Source organism: Coregonus lavaretus (genome assembly GCF_964263955.1).
Source record: "Coregonus lavaretus genome assembly, chromosome: 14".
Lineage (NCBI taxonomy): Eukaryota > Metazoa > Chordata > Actinopteri > Salmoniformes > Salmonidae > Coregonus > Coregonus lavaretus.
The window spans coordinates 43,115,288-43,133,265 of record NC_140001.1 but is presented as its reverse complement, the minus strand read 5'-3'; the positions used below and the strand labels follow the sequence as shown (position 1 = coordinate 43,133,265).

Genomic DNA, 17,978 nt, shown 5'->3' with positions numbered 1-17,978 from the left:
GGAGTAAATTAAAATAGTTGCTCAGCGAAACTCCATCTTTGTTGAGTAAAGAACATATTTTGACATTATAATGCTTTGCAGAGCTGTCTAATGGGAGTTTGAATCGAAGCTTCCTGGGCAAACACCTCACTGATAGTCAACATCTCAAACACACAGATACTGGGGCATGCAGACCCGAAGTTGCAAGCACTGTTCACTGTTCTAGAATTGTTTCTTTTTGGGGGGTTATGGATGTGATAAATAGGCTACTATGAATATCAGATAGGCCTATATTATATCTGTCACATTTATTCATTTTATAATATATTAACCTATGACGTATGTCCCCTGTAGCTTTAAGACCAGGGGGGCGTGTTATTATATGAGGCAGTGTCTTTTATTCGAATAGAGTAGTTGAGTTGGATTGCGTCGCATGTTTTTCGTCTTTATCCGCGACTGACTGATGCAAGACAGTCAAACTAAACTGCGGGTGTTTGTAATCCAAGGGAATTAAATAACACAGTCAACATTAATTCATTAACTTTTTTATTGGATCGTTCCTGCAACTAGACAATCATTCATTCAGAAAGACTCCGGCAGGATTGCGCTATTCAGAACCATGGACTTGCACATTCTGGATCACAGACTGCGAGTGACCAGCATTTGCAAAAATGGGCTGGTGAATTTCACTCACCCACTGATCAAACTCATATTTCTGCGGAACAGAACAAGGTAAGATTCTTTGTGTGAAGAGATCTGTTAATTTGAAGCCGTCCGCGATCCCAAAACGTGCAAAAAAACAAAAAACATTGCCAGGTCGTTGTTGATGGCAGACTAGCCCTTGATCATGTCTCTCAGTGCAATTAGGCTACATTACACATAAGTCATTGGACGAAGGCGTCTTCTGTAAGGGTAGTTTTTAAGATCTCTGACGCTAGGTCTGAACATTAATATACATGGCTTGCGGTACGGTTTTGGAAACATAATGGCCTTATCTTTCATATCAGCGAGAAATATATATATTTTTTAAGGTTACATTTATACACACCTTGATAGGGTTAGTGATCCCACATGGCCATATCTCCCTCCATGTTACAGCGCTTGTTTACAGAAGACAAGAGGCTCCTAACACCTGTGTGTAAACTTAACTCTGGAAGTGTACTATAGTTTTAAACGGATTGAGGCACCCAAAGCTGTATGGATCTGTGTAAAACTGCTACAGTAAGTGCATTTTTTTGTTGTTGAAGGATTCTTTCTTGGAGATGAAAGATAAGGGGCATATGTTTCGAAAGCCTTATCACATGCGATAATTGACGTTTCAAAACGTTAAGACACAGCGTCAGGATTGTAGTTCACATGAGGCAGTGCTGGGCGAAACTAATGACTGAGAACTGCAGGGAGAAGGCAGAATGCCACCTAGAGTTTTCGAGAGGTAATGGCAGACATTCTAGCTTGGACCTGTGTGAAGCTAGCCACAATAAGGATTTGCCACGAGTGGAATTGTGGTTCGCCTTCAAAATAAAAGTCCCCCGTTGAACGTGAATCAAACGTATACAAATAGTGCAATCATGCCATATTTGGACTAGATGATGCTAAACAAGGTCGGAATGTTATATAACTTCAACAAAATCCAATAATTATATATTTAAAAAATCAGTTGAAATTGCACTGTGGCTGTATTAAACTTTAGAATTGTATTGGGGGCATACTTATATGCACTGTACAGCCTAACCTATGGATGCTGCACCCATGAAATGGGGTATCAGCCTACTCAGTGACACTCACAGGACACAACTGTGTAGAGTTTACACAAATATTAATGTCTTATTGCAGGACTTTGACTGTGGGAAATCACATTTCCAGTCAGTCTATTGTGTGTATTAGACGTTCATATTGCACTGTATTAGCATCTAAAATATTAGCGCCTTAGGAATAGGCCGCCTAATTGGTTAAAACAAATATGCCAACAAACAAAACAATACTGCATCAGCTGTTGGATACAGATAGCCTTTGGGTAATGTGATTAGATCATCCACAAGACTCAACCTATATAGCCACCCCCAGTTCACTTTCCCTGTTCCCTGTTCAGGTGTCTGTTCTCACATAATATGATGATCAAAGCACTTTACTTTCAATGGGACCTAATCACTTCTCCAATACTCCTGTCCTGACTTGACTGTATCCTAAAGGCAAAGGCAGCTCTATGAAAGTGTTCTGCTTTATACTGAATATAGTAGTTCAGCGTTTAAAGTGCCCTGAATGAATGGTGGCTGTAGTGCCATTTTTTTTAGCCCTGTTAATCCTGCCTTTTGTTCTGTAGTTGTTTATGACTTGGCCTGGCTTGCATATGCATCGGCCAGGAAAAAAGATTAAACATCTGGCGTGTACTACAGTCAAAGGTACACAATTTTGGTTGTTTTGGCTCTGGACTCAGCACTTTGGATTTGAAATGATACAGCTTTAATTTGAGGGTATTTTCATCCATATCGGGTGAACCGTTTAGAAATTACAGCTCTTGTTGTACAAAGTCCCCCCATTTTAGGGGACCAAAAGTATTGGGACAAATTCACTTATGTGTATTAAAGTAGTCAAAAGTTTAGTATTTGGTCCCATATTCCTAGCACGCAATGTAGAGTCACAAGCTTAATGTGGTCATTGCGTGCTAGGAATATGGGATCAAATACTAAACTTTTGACTACTTTAATACACATAAGTGAATTTGTCTACACTTTAACCTCATAGTCATTGTATCATTTCAAATCCAAAGTGCTGGAGTACAGAGCCAAAACAACCACACAATTGTCACTGTCCAAATACTTTTGGAGCTCACTGTATGTATAGACTAATAGTATATTTAAGCAATAAGGCACGAGGGGGTGTGGCTAAGGGCTGTTCTTATTGACAAAGCAACGCGGAGTGCCTGGATACAGCCCTTAGCCGTGGTATATTGGCCATAAATCACAAACCCCCTTGGTGCCTTATTGCTAATATAGACTGGGTACCAACATAATTAGAGCAGTAAAAATAAAGGTTTTTTCATACCCGTGATATACCACGGCTGTCAGCCAATCAGCATTCAGGGCTCGAACCATCCAGTTTATAATATACTGTATAGGTCTAGTAGTAGCAGCATATATAATTGTATGTAGCCTATTTATTCCAGAGGTGTAAAGGAGGCTCAATGTACACAGTAGGCCTAGGCTTACATACTGTAGTTTGCCCATTTTAAATGGGAAGAAATGCCATCCATGCCAAGTGGGAGAAGGCAGTTTAAATGGTTATTTTATAGCCTAGACCTCACTTTGTGTTATGTGAGGTCCAAGCAGCACTACCGGCTGTCTTCAAGGACCTGCTTATCATAAAAGTAACATCTGTCTACCAGCTTAGGCACCATACTCTTCTGGCAAGTGTCACCGATGTTAGATTTGGCACCCAGTTCTGGAACAGTCTGGCACATGATGACAGTTCCTTTTAGATGTTTAGACATGTACACAGCGGATATATTGCTCAATAATACCTTCTAAAGGAATTTCTCAGCGACTCCCTGCGTTGAGTCATTAGTAGGCTATTCATTGTAGCTGTAGACCTATTGCTATGGGTACACTACATGATAGTGCATCTAGGGCCTAGGCCTAGGATGTGGTGAATCCAAAAAACAGCCAGAATGCACTAGAATTGCCCTGGCATAGCCTGAAGTAGCCATTTAGGGACTCGGGCTGTGTTTTTGTCTTTGTTGTGTCATGCTTTGTATTTATGTCATATTGTCATATCATTCTGTTGTCTGCTGACCTTGATATTTTCCTGTTTTTGGGGTAGGGGTCAGGCCATGTGGAAAAGGGAGGGTTTATGCTGAATTGTTTAGACTAGAGTTACCATGAATGCATTTGGGGAACATAACAACAAACCCTAATGTAAACAATATGTTCTTTTGTAGACAGCCTCATAATAGCAATAGGTTTTTGAGTTCTCCCTCTTACAGGCCTCTAGCTGCCATTCATTAGTCCTATAGTAGGCTACCCAAGAAAGGGTACAAAATCACTCAAAAGCAAACAACCATGACAGGATTTTTAAGGAGGTAGGCTAACCAACCACCCAGAAGTCATCGCAGTGCATAGAAACCAAGCAAAGCTTCAGTTGTCAATTTTTTTGTTGTAGCTCTGTCTGACAGTTTCTTCAGTAGCACGATTCTCATTCAGCTTTGCTATTCTAGAAAAGCCATATGAGTGTGTGCTCAGCAATAACTAGCTGGTAAAGGAGTCTTTTATTAAGCCATATCGGTTCTTTCTCTATCCGAGGTTCTGTTTGAGGCCATACTTTTTTTCTATTCTTCTGGTGAAAATTAGCACTGCTAGCCTACATAATGGTTTGAAGAAAAGGTTAAGGAGGAGGATGCAGTATCTCTCTCAGCTGAGCGTCTGCTACAGTGTTAATCTATGAAGGCCGTGTGTGTGTGTGTGTGTGTGTGTGCGCGCCCACACACTCACTGTACAGTGTTTAGCCTATGTTGCTGCCTTCCCTATAAATATGGGCGATTCCTTGTAAAAGTCAACCTGAGCATGCACAAATAAAGTTTGTCATTTCCAAATGAATCCACGTTCATAATTACCCTTAAGCTCTATATGTTGGAGTTCAGGCTTTATTTGAAAAGTTTTAAGTAGGACGTTGCAAGAATTTTGACCATTACAGAGTAGGTGACCAAGTCTCAGGTTTTTCAGTCAATCATATTTCTTGGCTTTTAGAAAGGGCTCCGAGCTTGTTTTTTCCACTCAGAGCTGTTCCCCAGTATTAGTTATGAAGACGAGATGTTAATGATGCAATACAGATAAAATAGAAGTGTCTTGAGTTTTGTTTGCATGTTCTACAGTCTTGTAAATATAGGGGGGTGACTGGTACAGACAATGTAACATCCAAGCATTTCCTTTGAAATGGCAATCCAGGTTTTGACCTAAGACTTACAAACTCACAGACCTTTGCTAATATGTTCAGTCTCTCCATAAAGCTTGTCCATTTCATGTAGCATCCATAAAGCATCTTATTTGCTTTATTTCTCCAACGCTGGAATCTCCCATAAACAGAATAGGCCTACTCTCTATGTAGGCCTACTCTCTAGTCAGTGGTACAAAGACCGAAGGGCAAGGCAAGCTATTCCCCTTTTCTCTGCAGCTTGCTAACTCGAGAGCATAGGTCGCAACAATGCCACCTCTGAGCCAAAAACGATGGGGATTTTTCTATTTGCCTGCTCCAGTAGGCAGTCAAGGTTGGTGCCCAATATTTATACTGTGAAGGCCCGGGGGCCCTGGGCTAGCAACAGGGGGAGAGATGGGTAAACTTTAGCCATTGTTCATGAGCAGACACTGTGAAAGTGGAATGCTCATTAGGTCAGCCTACAGCCAACCACAAGGTTGCACCACGCACACCCACAGTTGCATAGTACACGCACGCACACACACAGGCAGGCACAAATCAAAGTTTATTGGTCACGTACACGGATTTGCATAAAACATTAGTTGCATCCCCTTTTGGCCTCAGAACAGCCTCTTTGTCGGGGCATGAACTCTACAAGGTGTCAAGTGTTTCACAGGGATGCTGGCCCATGATGACTCCAATGCTTCCCACAGTTGTGTCAAGTTGTATGGATGTCCTTTAGGTGTTGGATCATTCTTGATACACAAGAAACTGAGTGTGAAAAACCCAGCAGCATTGCTGTTCTTGACACACTCAAACCGGTGCGCCTGGCAACTACTATCATACCCCATTCAAATGCACTTAAATATTTTGTCTTGCCCATTCACCTTCCGACTGTCACACATACACAATACATGTCTCAAGGCTTCAAAATCCTTCTTTAACTTGTCTTCTCCCCTTCATCTGCACTGATTTGAAGTGGATTTAACAAGTGACATCATTAAGGGATCATAGCTTTCACCTGGATTCACCTGGTCAATTTGTCATGGAAAGAGCAGCTGTTCCTTATGTTTTGTACACTCAGGGTATAGCAGGTGCAGCGAAATGCTTATGTTACTAGCTCCAACAGTGCAGTAGAATGTCTAGCAAATACACTAATAATAAAACAAATCAAAACGAGAATTCAAGAAATGTCCAATTAACAATCCAAAGTAGATATATTAGAGCAGGGGTGTCAAACGTCCGGCCCACGGGCCGGATCAGGCCCGCAAACAGGTTTAATCCGGCCCGTGAGATGATTTTGTAAAGTATAAAAATGGGCTGCAATTTTTCAATAAACTAAACTGCTGTTCCAATTGCTTCCACTGGATGGAGCAATAGCAATTGTGTTAAGCAAGCAAACTGTTTATACCGGGGCAGAGCAAGTAGGTCAAGCAAGTGCAGCCAGTCCGGATGAACTACTTTGTTTTGCCCGCGATATTTATTACGGCTTCTACTTTTAACATTATGTGCTTTGGCACCCTCATTGCCCCAATATGTCTCTGTCAAAAAAGAGAAAAGTGGACGCAGAGTGTTCCAAGAAAAATGGTCATCCTCCTATTTATTCACGGAATTGAATGGGAAAGTTGTATGTTTGGTGTGTTCACAGCATGTTGCAGTGCTGAAAGAATATAACCTTCGTCGCCACTATGTGAGTCTTCATGCCGACAAATATGACAACTTTCAAGGACAGCGGAGAAGAGAGAAGGTGAATGAACTGTTGGCGGGTCTGAAGAAACAGCAGTCTGTGTTTACTCACAGCCGAGACATCAGTGACGCTGCAGTGAAAGCTAGCTACCTCATTGCTAATGAAATCGCAGTGGCTTCAAAACCATTTAGTGAGGGTGAATTTGTAAAAACATGCATGATGAAGGCAGCGGAGATTGTGTGCCCTGAAAAGCGCCAGGCTTTTGCAAATATCAGCCTGACAAGAAACACAGTTGCAGACAGGATTTCCGGTCTTTCAGTGGATTTGGACAGCCAGTTGAAGCAAAAGGTAAAGTCATTTATTGTGTTATCGGTTGCAATTGATGAAAGCACGGACATTACAGATGTTGCACACCTGGCCATTTTCATCCGTGGAGTTGATGACACATTGACCGTCACCGAGGAGTTTGTGGAGTTGGTGCCGATGACAGATACAACGACAGCAGCTGATATTTTCACCACACTCGTGGGCGCGCTGGACAGGGTCGTAGTGGACTGGTCCCGCGCTGTCAGCCTGGCTACAGATGGTGCGCCCTCAATGATCGGGAAAAAAGCAGGCGTTGTGACAAAGTTCAGAGAGAAAGTGCAATCTGCAAATGGAGGATGTGATTATTTGACTTTTCACTATATTTTGCACCAGGAGGCTTTGTGTTGCAAGTCATTAAAGATGGATAACGTCATGAAGGTGGTCATCCAAATAGTTAATTTCATCCGATCCAGAAGCCTGAATCACCGTCAGATTGACAGCCTTCTCAGAGAGAAAGACCACATCAATGGCCTGCCATACCACACTGAGGTAAGATGGTTAAGCCGAGGTGCTGTGCTGAGGCATTTCTTTGATTTACGAGAAGAAATTGAACAGTTCATGGAAGAAAAGGGCAAACCAGTATTAGAATTTCATTCCGCAGAATGGATGCAGGACCTTTCATTTATGGTGGATGTTACAGAGCACCTGAATAACTTGAACAAACAGCTGCAAGGGCGCAACAAAGTTGTCACGCAGTATTATGACAGCATACGTTCTTTCAAGTTGAAGCTGTCATTGTGGGATACGCAACTCGCCGGTGGTGATGCAGCTCACTTCCCCTGTCTGAAAAATGTGTGCGCGACCCAACATGTGGCAGACATGAAGCGGTTCAAAGATAAAATAACGGGACTGTTACGGGAGTTTGAGCAACGCTTTCAGATTTTTGGTGAACTGGAGAAAGACTTCAATGTTTTTTGCTCGCCATTCACCGTGAATCCCTCTGATCTGCCCGTCAGCATCTAACTTGAAATAATAGACTTGCAGTGTGACTCGGATTTGAAGGGCAAATTTGCCGCAGCTGGCTTGGACACATTTTATCAGAATCTCTTGCCAGGTTACCCCAACTTGACAGCCCTCGCTGCAAAACTGTTGTGCATGTTTGGAACCACATATCTTTGTGAGCAAGTTTTCTCTGTAATGAGCATAAATAAAACAAAGCTGCGCTCAAGGCTCACGCACAAGCACTTGAATCACATCCTGAAGTTGGCTGCCACTCAGGATGTGACGCCTGATATTGATGCGCTGGTGAAAGCTAAAAGATGCCAGGTATCAGGAGTCAAATAAACTATGCAACCCCACTTAAAGTGCTGCATGAGACACCCTGACATAGTTCTGTGATATAGTTATGGGAATCACTGAGGCATTGTGTGTTTGTGTGTTCTTTGTCCTCAGAACCTTCAAATAACTTGAGGTGTTTTATGATTAATAGTGATGTTGTGCTTTTGGACACACTGTCCTCAGGCTCCAGCTTTATGTTTATATGTTGATCGTATTAAAACAAAGAAAACAATCTGAAGTTGTTGTTTTTAAGTTATATATATATACCAAGATTTTACTGGTCCGGCCCACTTGGGAATAGATTTTCCTCCATGTGGCCCCTGAGCTAAAATGAGTTTGACACCCCTGTATAAGAGTGAGCAGTGTCAGAACCAGAATATAAATATGTGGTGTGTGTATAGACAGTATATCGTTTGGAAAAGAAAATGGTATGTATAGTAGTAGCTCATTCTAATATACCTACAGTATGTCGAATACAGTATACATACACCGTTAGGAAGCAACAGTACCTAGATCATAGAAGTGACCAGTGTTTAATGTCTCTATATACTTGGGGCATTAGTCTCAAGGTGCAGGGTAGAGGACCGGGCAGGGAGCCGGCTAGTGATGGCTGTTCAACAGTCTGGTGATAGACGCTGTTTCTCATGGTCCCGGCTTTAATGCACCTGTACCGTCTGTCTGCTTGCTGGTAGCAGGGTGAACAGACCTTGGCTGTTCACCCTGCTTTCTTCAAGGCTCGCTCGCGCTCTCTTGCTAGCTCTCTTGCCCTCTCTCACAAATGTCTGCTCACTCAACGCTACCGAATAAATAACTAGTTTTTTCTTGTTCATCACCAATCATTTTAAGGACTGTGCCTTTGTTGGAACATGCAGTGAACTGGGGACAGAATGGAATCGATGCTTCGTTTTCTAATCTAAGCCTAGAATATAGAATTATAATGTTGAATCTCCCTGTCAGTGCCTCAGATGTTTTGTAGAAGCTTCATAGAAAAATTTAAATTATTACCACAGAAACTAACCATCAACGGTGTTACGCAGATAGGAAGTTAAAGACCCGGCTCCATCAACAAAAAAAAAGTGCCTGCTTAAATTAGGCGTTAACGATTTACTTTGACCACATATCCATAACGCATTTATAACACACCGCATTATTAAAACGTAATAAAATATATCCATAACATATCTATAGTGCATTCATGTCATGCAATGCAAGAGCTCATATTTGTGTATCTTAATAGATGCATCATTACAATGACAACGTAGTGTCATCATTATGGCTGTTCTCAAAAGTGTGCTTCTGCCATACCAGCTCTTAGTGAGTATGTCAAAAGGCCAAACCATGTTTAGAAAATTATATATATAGCTTGTACTAGCCCCATATCCCCCACCGGCAGGTACAGGCCTGTGACTTACCTTCCTTTCACTGACATCAGTGGTGCATGAAGATCCCCACAGGGTAGAATCCTCAGGGTACATTTTACGGATCAAATCGTGTAGTTAAGGGTCATATAACTCTTTCATAACTCATTCACAGCCCTCCACATCACAATTAACTTGGCCATACTGGTCTATAAACGCACACATGAAAGGTCTATGTACAGTGCCTTGCAAAAGTATTCACCCCCCTTGGCGTTTTTCCTATTTTGTTGCATTACAACATGTAATTTAAATTCATTTTTATTTGGATTTCATGTAATGGACATACACAAAATAGTCCAAATTGGTGAAGTGAAATGAAAAAAATAACTTGTTTCAAAAAATTCTAAAAGATAAATAACGGAAAAGTGGTGTGTGCATATGTATTCACCCCCTTTGCTATGAAGCCCCTAAATAAGATCGGGTGCAACCAATTACCTTCAGAAGTCACATAATTAGTTAGATTGCACACAGGTGGACTTTAAGTGTCACATGATCTGTCACATGATCTCAGTATATATACACCTGTTCTGAAAGGCCCCAGAGTCTGCAACAGCACTAAGCAAGGGGCACCACCAAGCAAGCGGCACCATGAAGACCAAGGAGCTCTCCAAACAGGTCAGGGCTAAGTTGTGGAGAAGTACAGATCAGGGCTGGGTTATAAAAACATATCAGAAACTTTGAACATCCCACGGAGCACCATTTTAAATCCATTATTAAAAAATTGAAAGAATATGGCACCACAACAAACCTGCCAAGAGTGGGCCGCCCACCAAAACTCACGGACCAGGCAAGGAGGGCATTAATCAGAGAGGCAACAAAGAGACCAAAGATAACCCAGAAGGAGCTGCAAAGCACCACAGTGGAGATTGGAGTATCTGTCCATAGGACCACTTTAAGCCGTACACTCCACAGAGCTGGGCTTTACGGAAGAGTGGCCAGAAAAAAGCCATTGCTTAATGAAAAAAATAAGCCACTGTATGAATTCTATGCAGTCAATATACTGTCATTTCTATTTTCCCATTCATAAAGCATGTATAAACATGCCTCACTTATCAAAGAATACGGACACAACACAGAATGTTAAAGGAACTATTAACATTTTGTTAAAATTTTCCAGATGTAGCTAGCACAGAAATCAATTGCTGAGGACATCACCAAAGAATCCTACTATTGACATTTACCTATTTGACTTTTCTTTAATAGATTTAACAAAGTTTGATATTCAAAGATTCAGACTCATAGCAATAACTATTTTTGTGAGTAAAACGTAATATCACAGGGTGGTAAAGCTAGCTAGCGTTTCCCCCTTATTCATTAGCTAATGTGGCTAGCAGCTAGCTAAGCCCCTGGCACAATGTCAACACGTTTTCCATTTCGGTCAATAAATGTTAGAAATGTGTTAATAAAAGTCATTAAACATTTTGTTACAATGTTAGCTAGCCATTTCACTACTTACATTGTACTTTTGCACATTACAACCCTTTTTAAAACAGGACAAATTAAGAGACCGAAACCAGTTGCTTTAATTTTGACTGCAGAGGAGAGGTGAGCGGTCATTGTGAAATCACTTCGGGTTAAATGTGCAAATTTACAATATCAGTCATGAACTCGTATTGGTTGTTGTTAGTGACTTTTTGTTAGTTCCCCCTTCTGTTTGAGCGACAATTTTTGGTTTCTTGTCGCTACTTAAATGCGTTGCCTTGTCCAATATAAACATGGTGTTTACTGGCTGTCAACCCTTCAATACAAGAAGGATTGTGTATATACAGTTGAAGTCGGAAGTTTACAGACACTTAAGTTGGAGTCATTAAAACTCATTTTTCAACCACTCCACAAATTTCTTGTTAACAAACTATAGTTTTGGCAAGTCGGTTAGGACATCTACTTTGTGCATGACACAAGTAATTTTTCCAACAATTGTTTACAGACAGATTATTTCACTTATAATTCACTGCATCACAATTCCAGTGGGTAGGAAGTTTACATACACTAAGTTTACTGTGCCTTTTAAACAGCTTGGAAAATTCCAGAAAATGATGTCATGGCTTTAGAAGCTTCTGATAGGCTAATTGACGTCATTTGAGTCAATTGGAGGTGTACCTGTGGCTGTATTTCAAGGCCTACCTTCAAACGCAGTGCCTCTTTGCTTGACATCATGGGAAAATCAAAAGAAATCAGCCAAGACCTCAGAAAAGAAATGGTAGACCTCCACAAGTCTGGTTCATCCTTGGGAGCAATTTCCAGACGCCTGAAGGTACCACGTTCATCTGTACAAACAATAGTACGCAAGTATAAACACCATGGGACCACACAGCTGTCATACCACTCAGGAAGGAGACGCGTTCTGTCTCCTAGAGAAGAACGTACTTTGGTACGAAAAGTGCAAATCAATCCCAGAACAACAGCAAAGGACGTTGTGAAGATGCTGGAGGAAACCGGTACAAAAGTATCTATATCCACAGTAAAACGAGTCCTGTATCGACATAACCTGAAAGGCCGCTCAGCAAGGAAGAAGCCATTTCTCCAAAACCACCATAAAAAAGCCAGACTACGGTTTGCAACTGCACATGGGGACAAAGATCATACTTTTTGGAGAAATGTCCTCTGGTCTGATGAAACGAAAATAGTACTGTTTGGCCATAATGACCATTGTTATGTTTGGAGGAAAAAGGGGGTATCTTGCAAGCCGAAGAACACCATCCCAACCGTGAAGCACGGGGGTGGCAGCATCATGCTGTGGGGGTGCTTTGCTGCAGGAGGGACTGGTGCACTTCACAAAATAGATGGCATCATGAGGAAGGAAAATGATGTGGATATATTGAAGCAACATCTCAAGACATCAGTCAGGAAGTTAAAGCTTGGTCGCAAATGGTCTTCCAAATGGACAATGACCCCAAGCATACTTCCAAAGTTGTGGCAAAATGGCTTAAGGACAACAAAGTCAAGGTATTGGAGTGGCCATCACAAAGCCCTGACGTCAATCCTATAGAATATTTGTGGGCAGAACAGAAAAAGTGTGTGCGAGCAAGGAGGCCTACAAACCTGACTCAGTTACACCAGCTCTGTCAGGAGGAATGGGCCAAAATTCACCCAACTTATTGTGGGAAGCTTGTGGAAGGCTACCCGACACGTTTGACCCAAGTTAAACAATTTAAAGGCAATGCTACCAAACACTAATTGAGTGTATGTAAACTTCTGACACACTGGGAATGTGATGAAAGAAATAAAAGCTGAAATAAATCATTCTCTCTACTATTATTCTGATATTTCACATTCTTAAAATAAAGTGGTGATCCTAACTGACCTAAGACAGGGAATTTTTACTAGGATTACATTTTATATATATATATATATATATATACACACACACACTGCTCAAAAAAATAAAGGGAACACTTAAACAACACATCCTAGATCTGAATGAATGAAATAATCTTATTAAATACTTTTTTCTTTACATAGTTGAATGTGCTGACAACAAAATCACACAAATTATCAATGGAAATCAAATTTATCAACCCATGGAGGTCTGGATTTGGAGTCACCCTCAAAATTAAAGTGGAAAACCACACTACAGGCTGATCCAACTTTGATGTAATGTCCTTAAAACAAGTCAAAATGAGGCTCAGTAGTGTGTGTGGCCTCCACATGCCTGTATGACCTCCCTACAACGCCTGGGCATGCTCCTGATGAGGTGGCGGATGGTCTCCTGAGGGATCTCCTCCCAGACCTGGACTAAAGCATCCGCCAACTCCTGGACAGTCTGTGGTGCAACGTGGCGTTGGTGGATGGAGCAAGACATTATGTACCAGATGTGCTCAATTGGATTCGGGTCTGGGGAACGGGCGGGCCAGTCCATAGCATTAATGCCTTCCTCTTGCAGGAACTGCTGACACACTCCAGCCACATGAGGTCTAGCATTGTCTTGCATTAGGAGGAACCCAGGGCCAACCGCACCAGCATATGGTCTCACAAGGGGTCTGAGGATCTCATCTCGGTACCTAATGGCAGTCAGGCTACCTCTGGCGAGCACATGGAGGGCTGTGCGGCCCCCCAAAGAAATGCCACCCCACACCATTTTTTTTTTTTTTTTTTTGTCATTTAGCAGACGCTCTTATCCAGAGCGACTTACAGGAGCAATTAGGGTTAAGTGCCTTGCTCAAGGGCACATCGACAGATTTTTCACCTAGTCGGCTCGGGTATTAGAACCAGCGACCTTTCGGTTACTGGCACAACGCTCTTACCCACTAAGCTACCTGCCACCATGACTGACCCACCGCCAAACCGGTCATGCTAGAGGATGTTGCAGGCAGTAGAACGTTCTCCACGGCGTCTCCAGACTCTGTCACGTCTGTCACGTGCTCAGTGTGAACCTGCTTTCATCTGTGAAGAGCACAGGGCGCCAGTGGCGAATTTGCCAATCTTGGTGTTCTCTGGCAAATGCCAAACGTCCTGCACGGTGTTGGGCTGTAAGCACAACCCCCACCTGTGGACGTCGGGCCCTCATACCACCCTCATGGAGTCTGTTTCTGACCGTTTGAGCAGACACATGCACATTTGTGGCCTGCTGGAGGTCATTTTGCAGGACTCTGGCAGTGCTCCTCCTGCTCCTCCTTGCACAAAGGCGGAGGTAGCGGTCCTGCTGCTGGGTTGTTGCCCTCCTACGGCCTCCTCCACGTCTCCTGATGTACTGGCCTGTCTCCTGGTAGCGCCTCCATGCTCTGGACACTACGCTGACAGACACAGCAAACCTTCTTGCCACAGATCGCATTGATGTGCCATCCTGGATGAGCTGCACTACCTGAGCCACTTGTGTGGGTTGTAGACTCCGTCTCATGCTACCACTAGAGTGAAAGCACCGCCAGCATTCAAAAGTGGCCAAAACATCAGCCAGGAAGCATAGGAACTGAGAAGTGGTCTGTGGTCACCACCTGCAGAACCACTTCTTTATTGGGGGTGTCTTGCTAATTGCCTAGAATTTCCACCTGTTGTCTATTCCATTTGCTCAACAGCATGTGAAATGTATTGTCAATCAGTGTTGCTTCCTAAGTGGACAGTTTGATTTCACAGAAGTGTGATTTACTTGGAGTTACATTGTGTTGTTTAAGTGTTCCCAGTGGGGAGAACAAGTATTTGATACACTGCCGATTTTGCAGGTTTTCCTACTTACAAAGCAAGTAGAGGTCTGTAATTTTTATCATAGGTACACTTCAACTGTGAGAGACGGAATCTAAAACAAAAATCCAGAAAATCACATTGTATGATTTTTAAGTAATTCATTTCCATTTTATTGCATGACATAAGTATTTGATACATCAGCAAAGCAGAACTTAATATTTGGTACAGAAACCTTTGTTTGCAATTACAGAGATCATACGTTTCCTGTAGGTCTTGACCATGTTTGCACACACTGCAGCAGGGATTTTGGCCCACTCCTCCATACAGACCTTCTCCAGATCCTTCAGGTTTTGGGGCTATCGCTGGGCAATTCGGACTTTCAGCTCCCTCCAAAGATGTTCTATTGGGTTCAGGACTGGAGACTGGCTAGGCCACTCCAGGACCTTGAGATGCTTCTTACGGAGCCACTCCTTAGTTGCCCTGGCTGTGTGTTTCGGGTCGTTGTCATGCTGGAAGACCCAGCCACGACCCATCTTCAATGCTCTTACTGAGGGAAGGAGGTTGTTGGCCAAGATCTCGCGATACATGGCCCCATCCATCCTCCCCTCAATACAGTGCAGTCGTCCTGTCCCCTTTGCAGAAAAGCATCCCCAAAGAATGATGTTTCCACCTCCATGCTTCACGGTTGGGATGGTGTTCTTGGGGTTGTACTCATCCTTCTTCTTCCTCCAAACACGGCGAGTGGTTTAGACCAAAAAGCTCTATTTATGTCTCATCAGACCTCATGACCTTCTCCCATTCCTCCTCTGGATCATCCAGATGGTCATTGGCAAACTTCAGACGGGCCTGGACATGCGCTGGCTTGAGCAGGGGGACCTTGCGTGCGCTGCAGGATTTTAATCCATGATGGCGTAGTGTGTTACTAATGGTTTTCTTTGAGACTGTGATCCCAGCTCTCTTCAGGTCATTGACCAGGTCCTGCCGTGTAGTTCTGGGCTGATCCCTCACCTTCCTCATGATCATTGATGCCCCACGAGGTGAGATCTTGCATGGAGCCCCAGACCGAGGGTGATTGACCGTCATCTTGAACTTCTTCCATTTTCTAATAATTGCGCCAACAGTTGTTGCCTTCTCACCAAGCTGCTTGCCTATTGTCCTGTAGCCCATCCCAGCCTTGTGCAGGTCTACAATTGTATCCCTGATGTCCTTACACAGCTCTCTGGTCTTGGCCATTGTGGAGAGGTTGGAGTCTGTTTGATTGAGTGTGTGGACAGGTGTCTTTTATACAGGTAATGAGTTCAAACAGGTGCAGTTAATACAGGTAATAAGTGGAGAACAGGAGGGCTTCTTAAAGAAAAACTAACAGGTCTGTGAGAGCCGGAATTCTTACTGGTTGGTAGGTGATCAAAGCAGTCAGCTGGTATTCTGTCTATAATGGAGTGGCCAGCACAGTCACTGGATCTCAACCCTATTGAGCTGTTGTGGGAGCAGCTTGACTGTATGGTACGTAAGAAGTGCCCATCAAGCCAATCCAACTTGTGGGAGGTGCTTCCGGAAGCATGGAGTGAAATCTCTTCAGATTACCTCAACAAATTGACAACTAGAATGCCAAAGGTCTGCAAGGCTGTAATTGCTGCAAATTGAGGATTATTTGCCGAAAGCAAAATTTGAAGGACACAATTATTATTTCAATTAAAAATCATTATTTCTAACCTTGTTAATGACTACATTTCCTATGCATTTTGCTATATTTCCTATTCAAACTCATTTAATGTATGTTTTCATGGAAAACAAGGACATTTCTAAGTGAGGCCAAACTTTTGAACAGTAGTGTAATTCATACATAGACCTTTCATGTGTGCGTTTTTATAGACCAGTATGACCAAGTTAATTGTGATGTGGAGGAGGGCTGTTAATGAGTTACGAAAGAGTTATGGTATGACCCTCAACTACACGATTTGATCCATAGAATTTACCCTGAGGATTCAACCCTGTGGGGATTTTCATGCACCATTGACTTCATTGAGAAGAAACATAAGAAAGTAAGTCAAGGGTCTATACTGACCAGTGGGGGAAATGGGGCTAGTACAGGCCGGCTATATATTAGCATAATTTTCTAAACGTGGTTTGGCCTTTTGTCATATTCACTAAGAGCTGGTATGGCAAGGTAGATGGATTATTTTAAATATGTTATTGGACCATAAACAGATATGGCTCATTAACCTTTACGGACCAAATAATGATGATCCACAATTCTTTGACAATATATATAATAAATTATCAGCCCTGCAAGCAATTCAAGACAATATTATTATGGTGGGGGATTATAATACTGTTTTAAATAGCTCAATGGACCGTAAAGGAAATCACACCACAAACAATCACCCACATGCGCTTAAGGAAATTGTGAATGTCATGGATACATTAGAACTAGTAGAAATATGGAGGCTTAAATATCCTGATCTAGTGAGATATACATGGCGGAGACTCAATCAAGCTAGTCGTCTTGACTTCTTTATTATCTCATTCTCATTCTCATTGGCACCAAAAGTTTAAAAAGTGTTGATAGGGGACAGAATGCAGTCGGACCATCATATAATTGGCATATACATTACTCTTACTGAATTTCCACGTGGGCGAGGCTATTGGAAATTTAATCAAAGCCTATTGGATGATAATTTATTTTTAATTAGGACAAAGGAATTTATAACTGACTTTTTCCGACATAACATAGGTACAGCAAATCCCCTTATTGTATGGGACACCTTTAAATGTGCCTTTAGAGGCCATGCAATTCAGTACTCATCTCGAAAACAAAAGCAATTTAGGTCAAAAGAGTTTATACTAACAAAGGAAATAGAAAGTCTAACAGAACAGATAGATGCTCAGAATAAATTAGAGGAAAAACAAAAAGAAATGGATAAACTTATTCAAGAAAGATGAAGTGTAATATATTATAAAAATAAAGCAAACTGGATGGAATATGGGGAAAAATGCACAAAATTCTTTATTAATCTTCAACATAGGAATGCTACCAAAAATAATTTAATGAAACTGGTTACAATTGACGGAGTCACCCATGATTCACCAAATGATATTTTGAACGAGGAAACAAATGCTTAAAGTACTATGTTTTATTTTCAGTCGCCTCCATCTCCTCTAACTGAAGCTAATTGTAGAGATGTTTTTTCTATTGATAATGTAAAATTAACAGCCATACAGAAAGA

The 17,978-nt window shown here is 42.0% G+C and overlaps 1 protein-coding gene across 1 annotated transcript in view; it reads left to right on the top strand.

The window, feature by feature from the left end:
* Nucleotides 1-416: 416 nt before the first annotated feature.
* The window catches only part of castor1 (cytosolic arginine sensor for mTORC1 subunit 1), a gene marked incomplete at its 3' end in the record, with an annotated part of 33,828 nt that continues 16,266 nt past the window's right edge, over nucleotides 417-17,978 (top strand). The window contains exon 1 of the mRNA XM_084176398.1: nucleotides 417-711. Coding sequence (XP_084032524.1) covers nucleotides 599-711 — 113 coding nt within the window. The 5' untranslated portion in view covers nucleotides 417-598. The remainder of the gene's footprint in view (nucleotides 712-17,978) is intronic.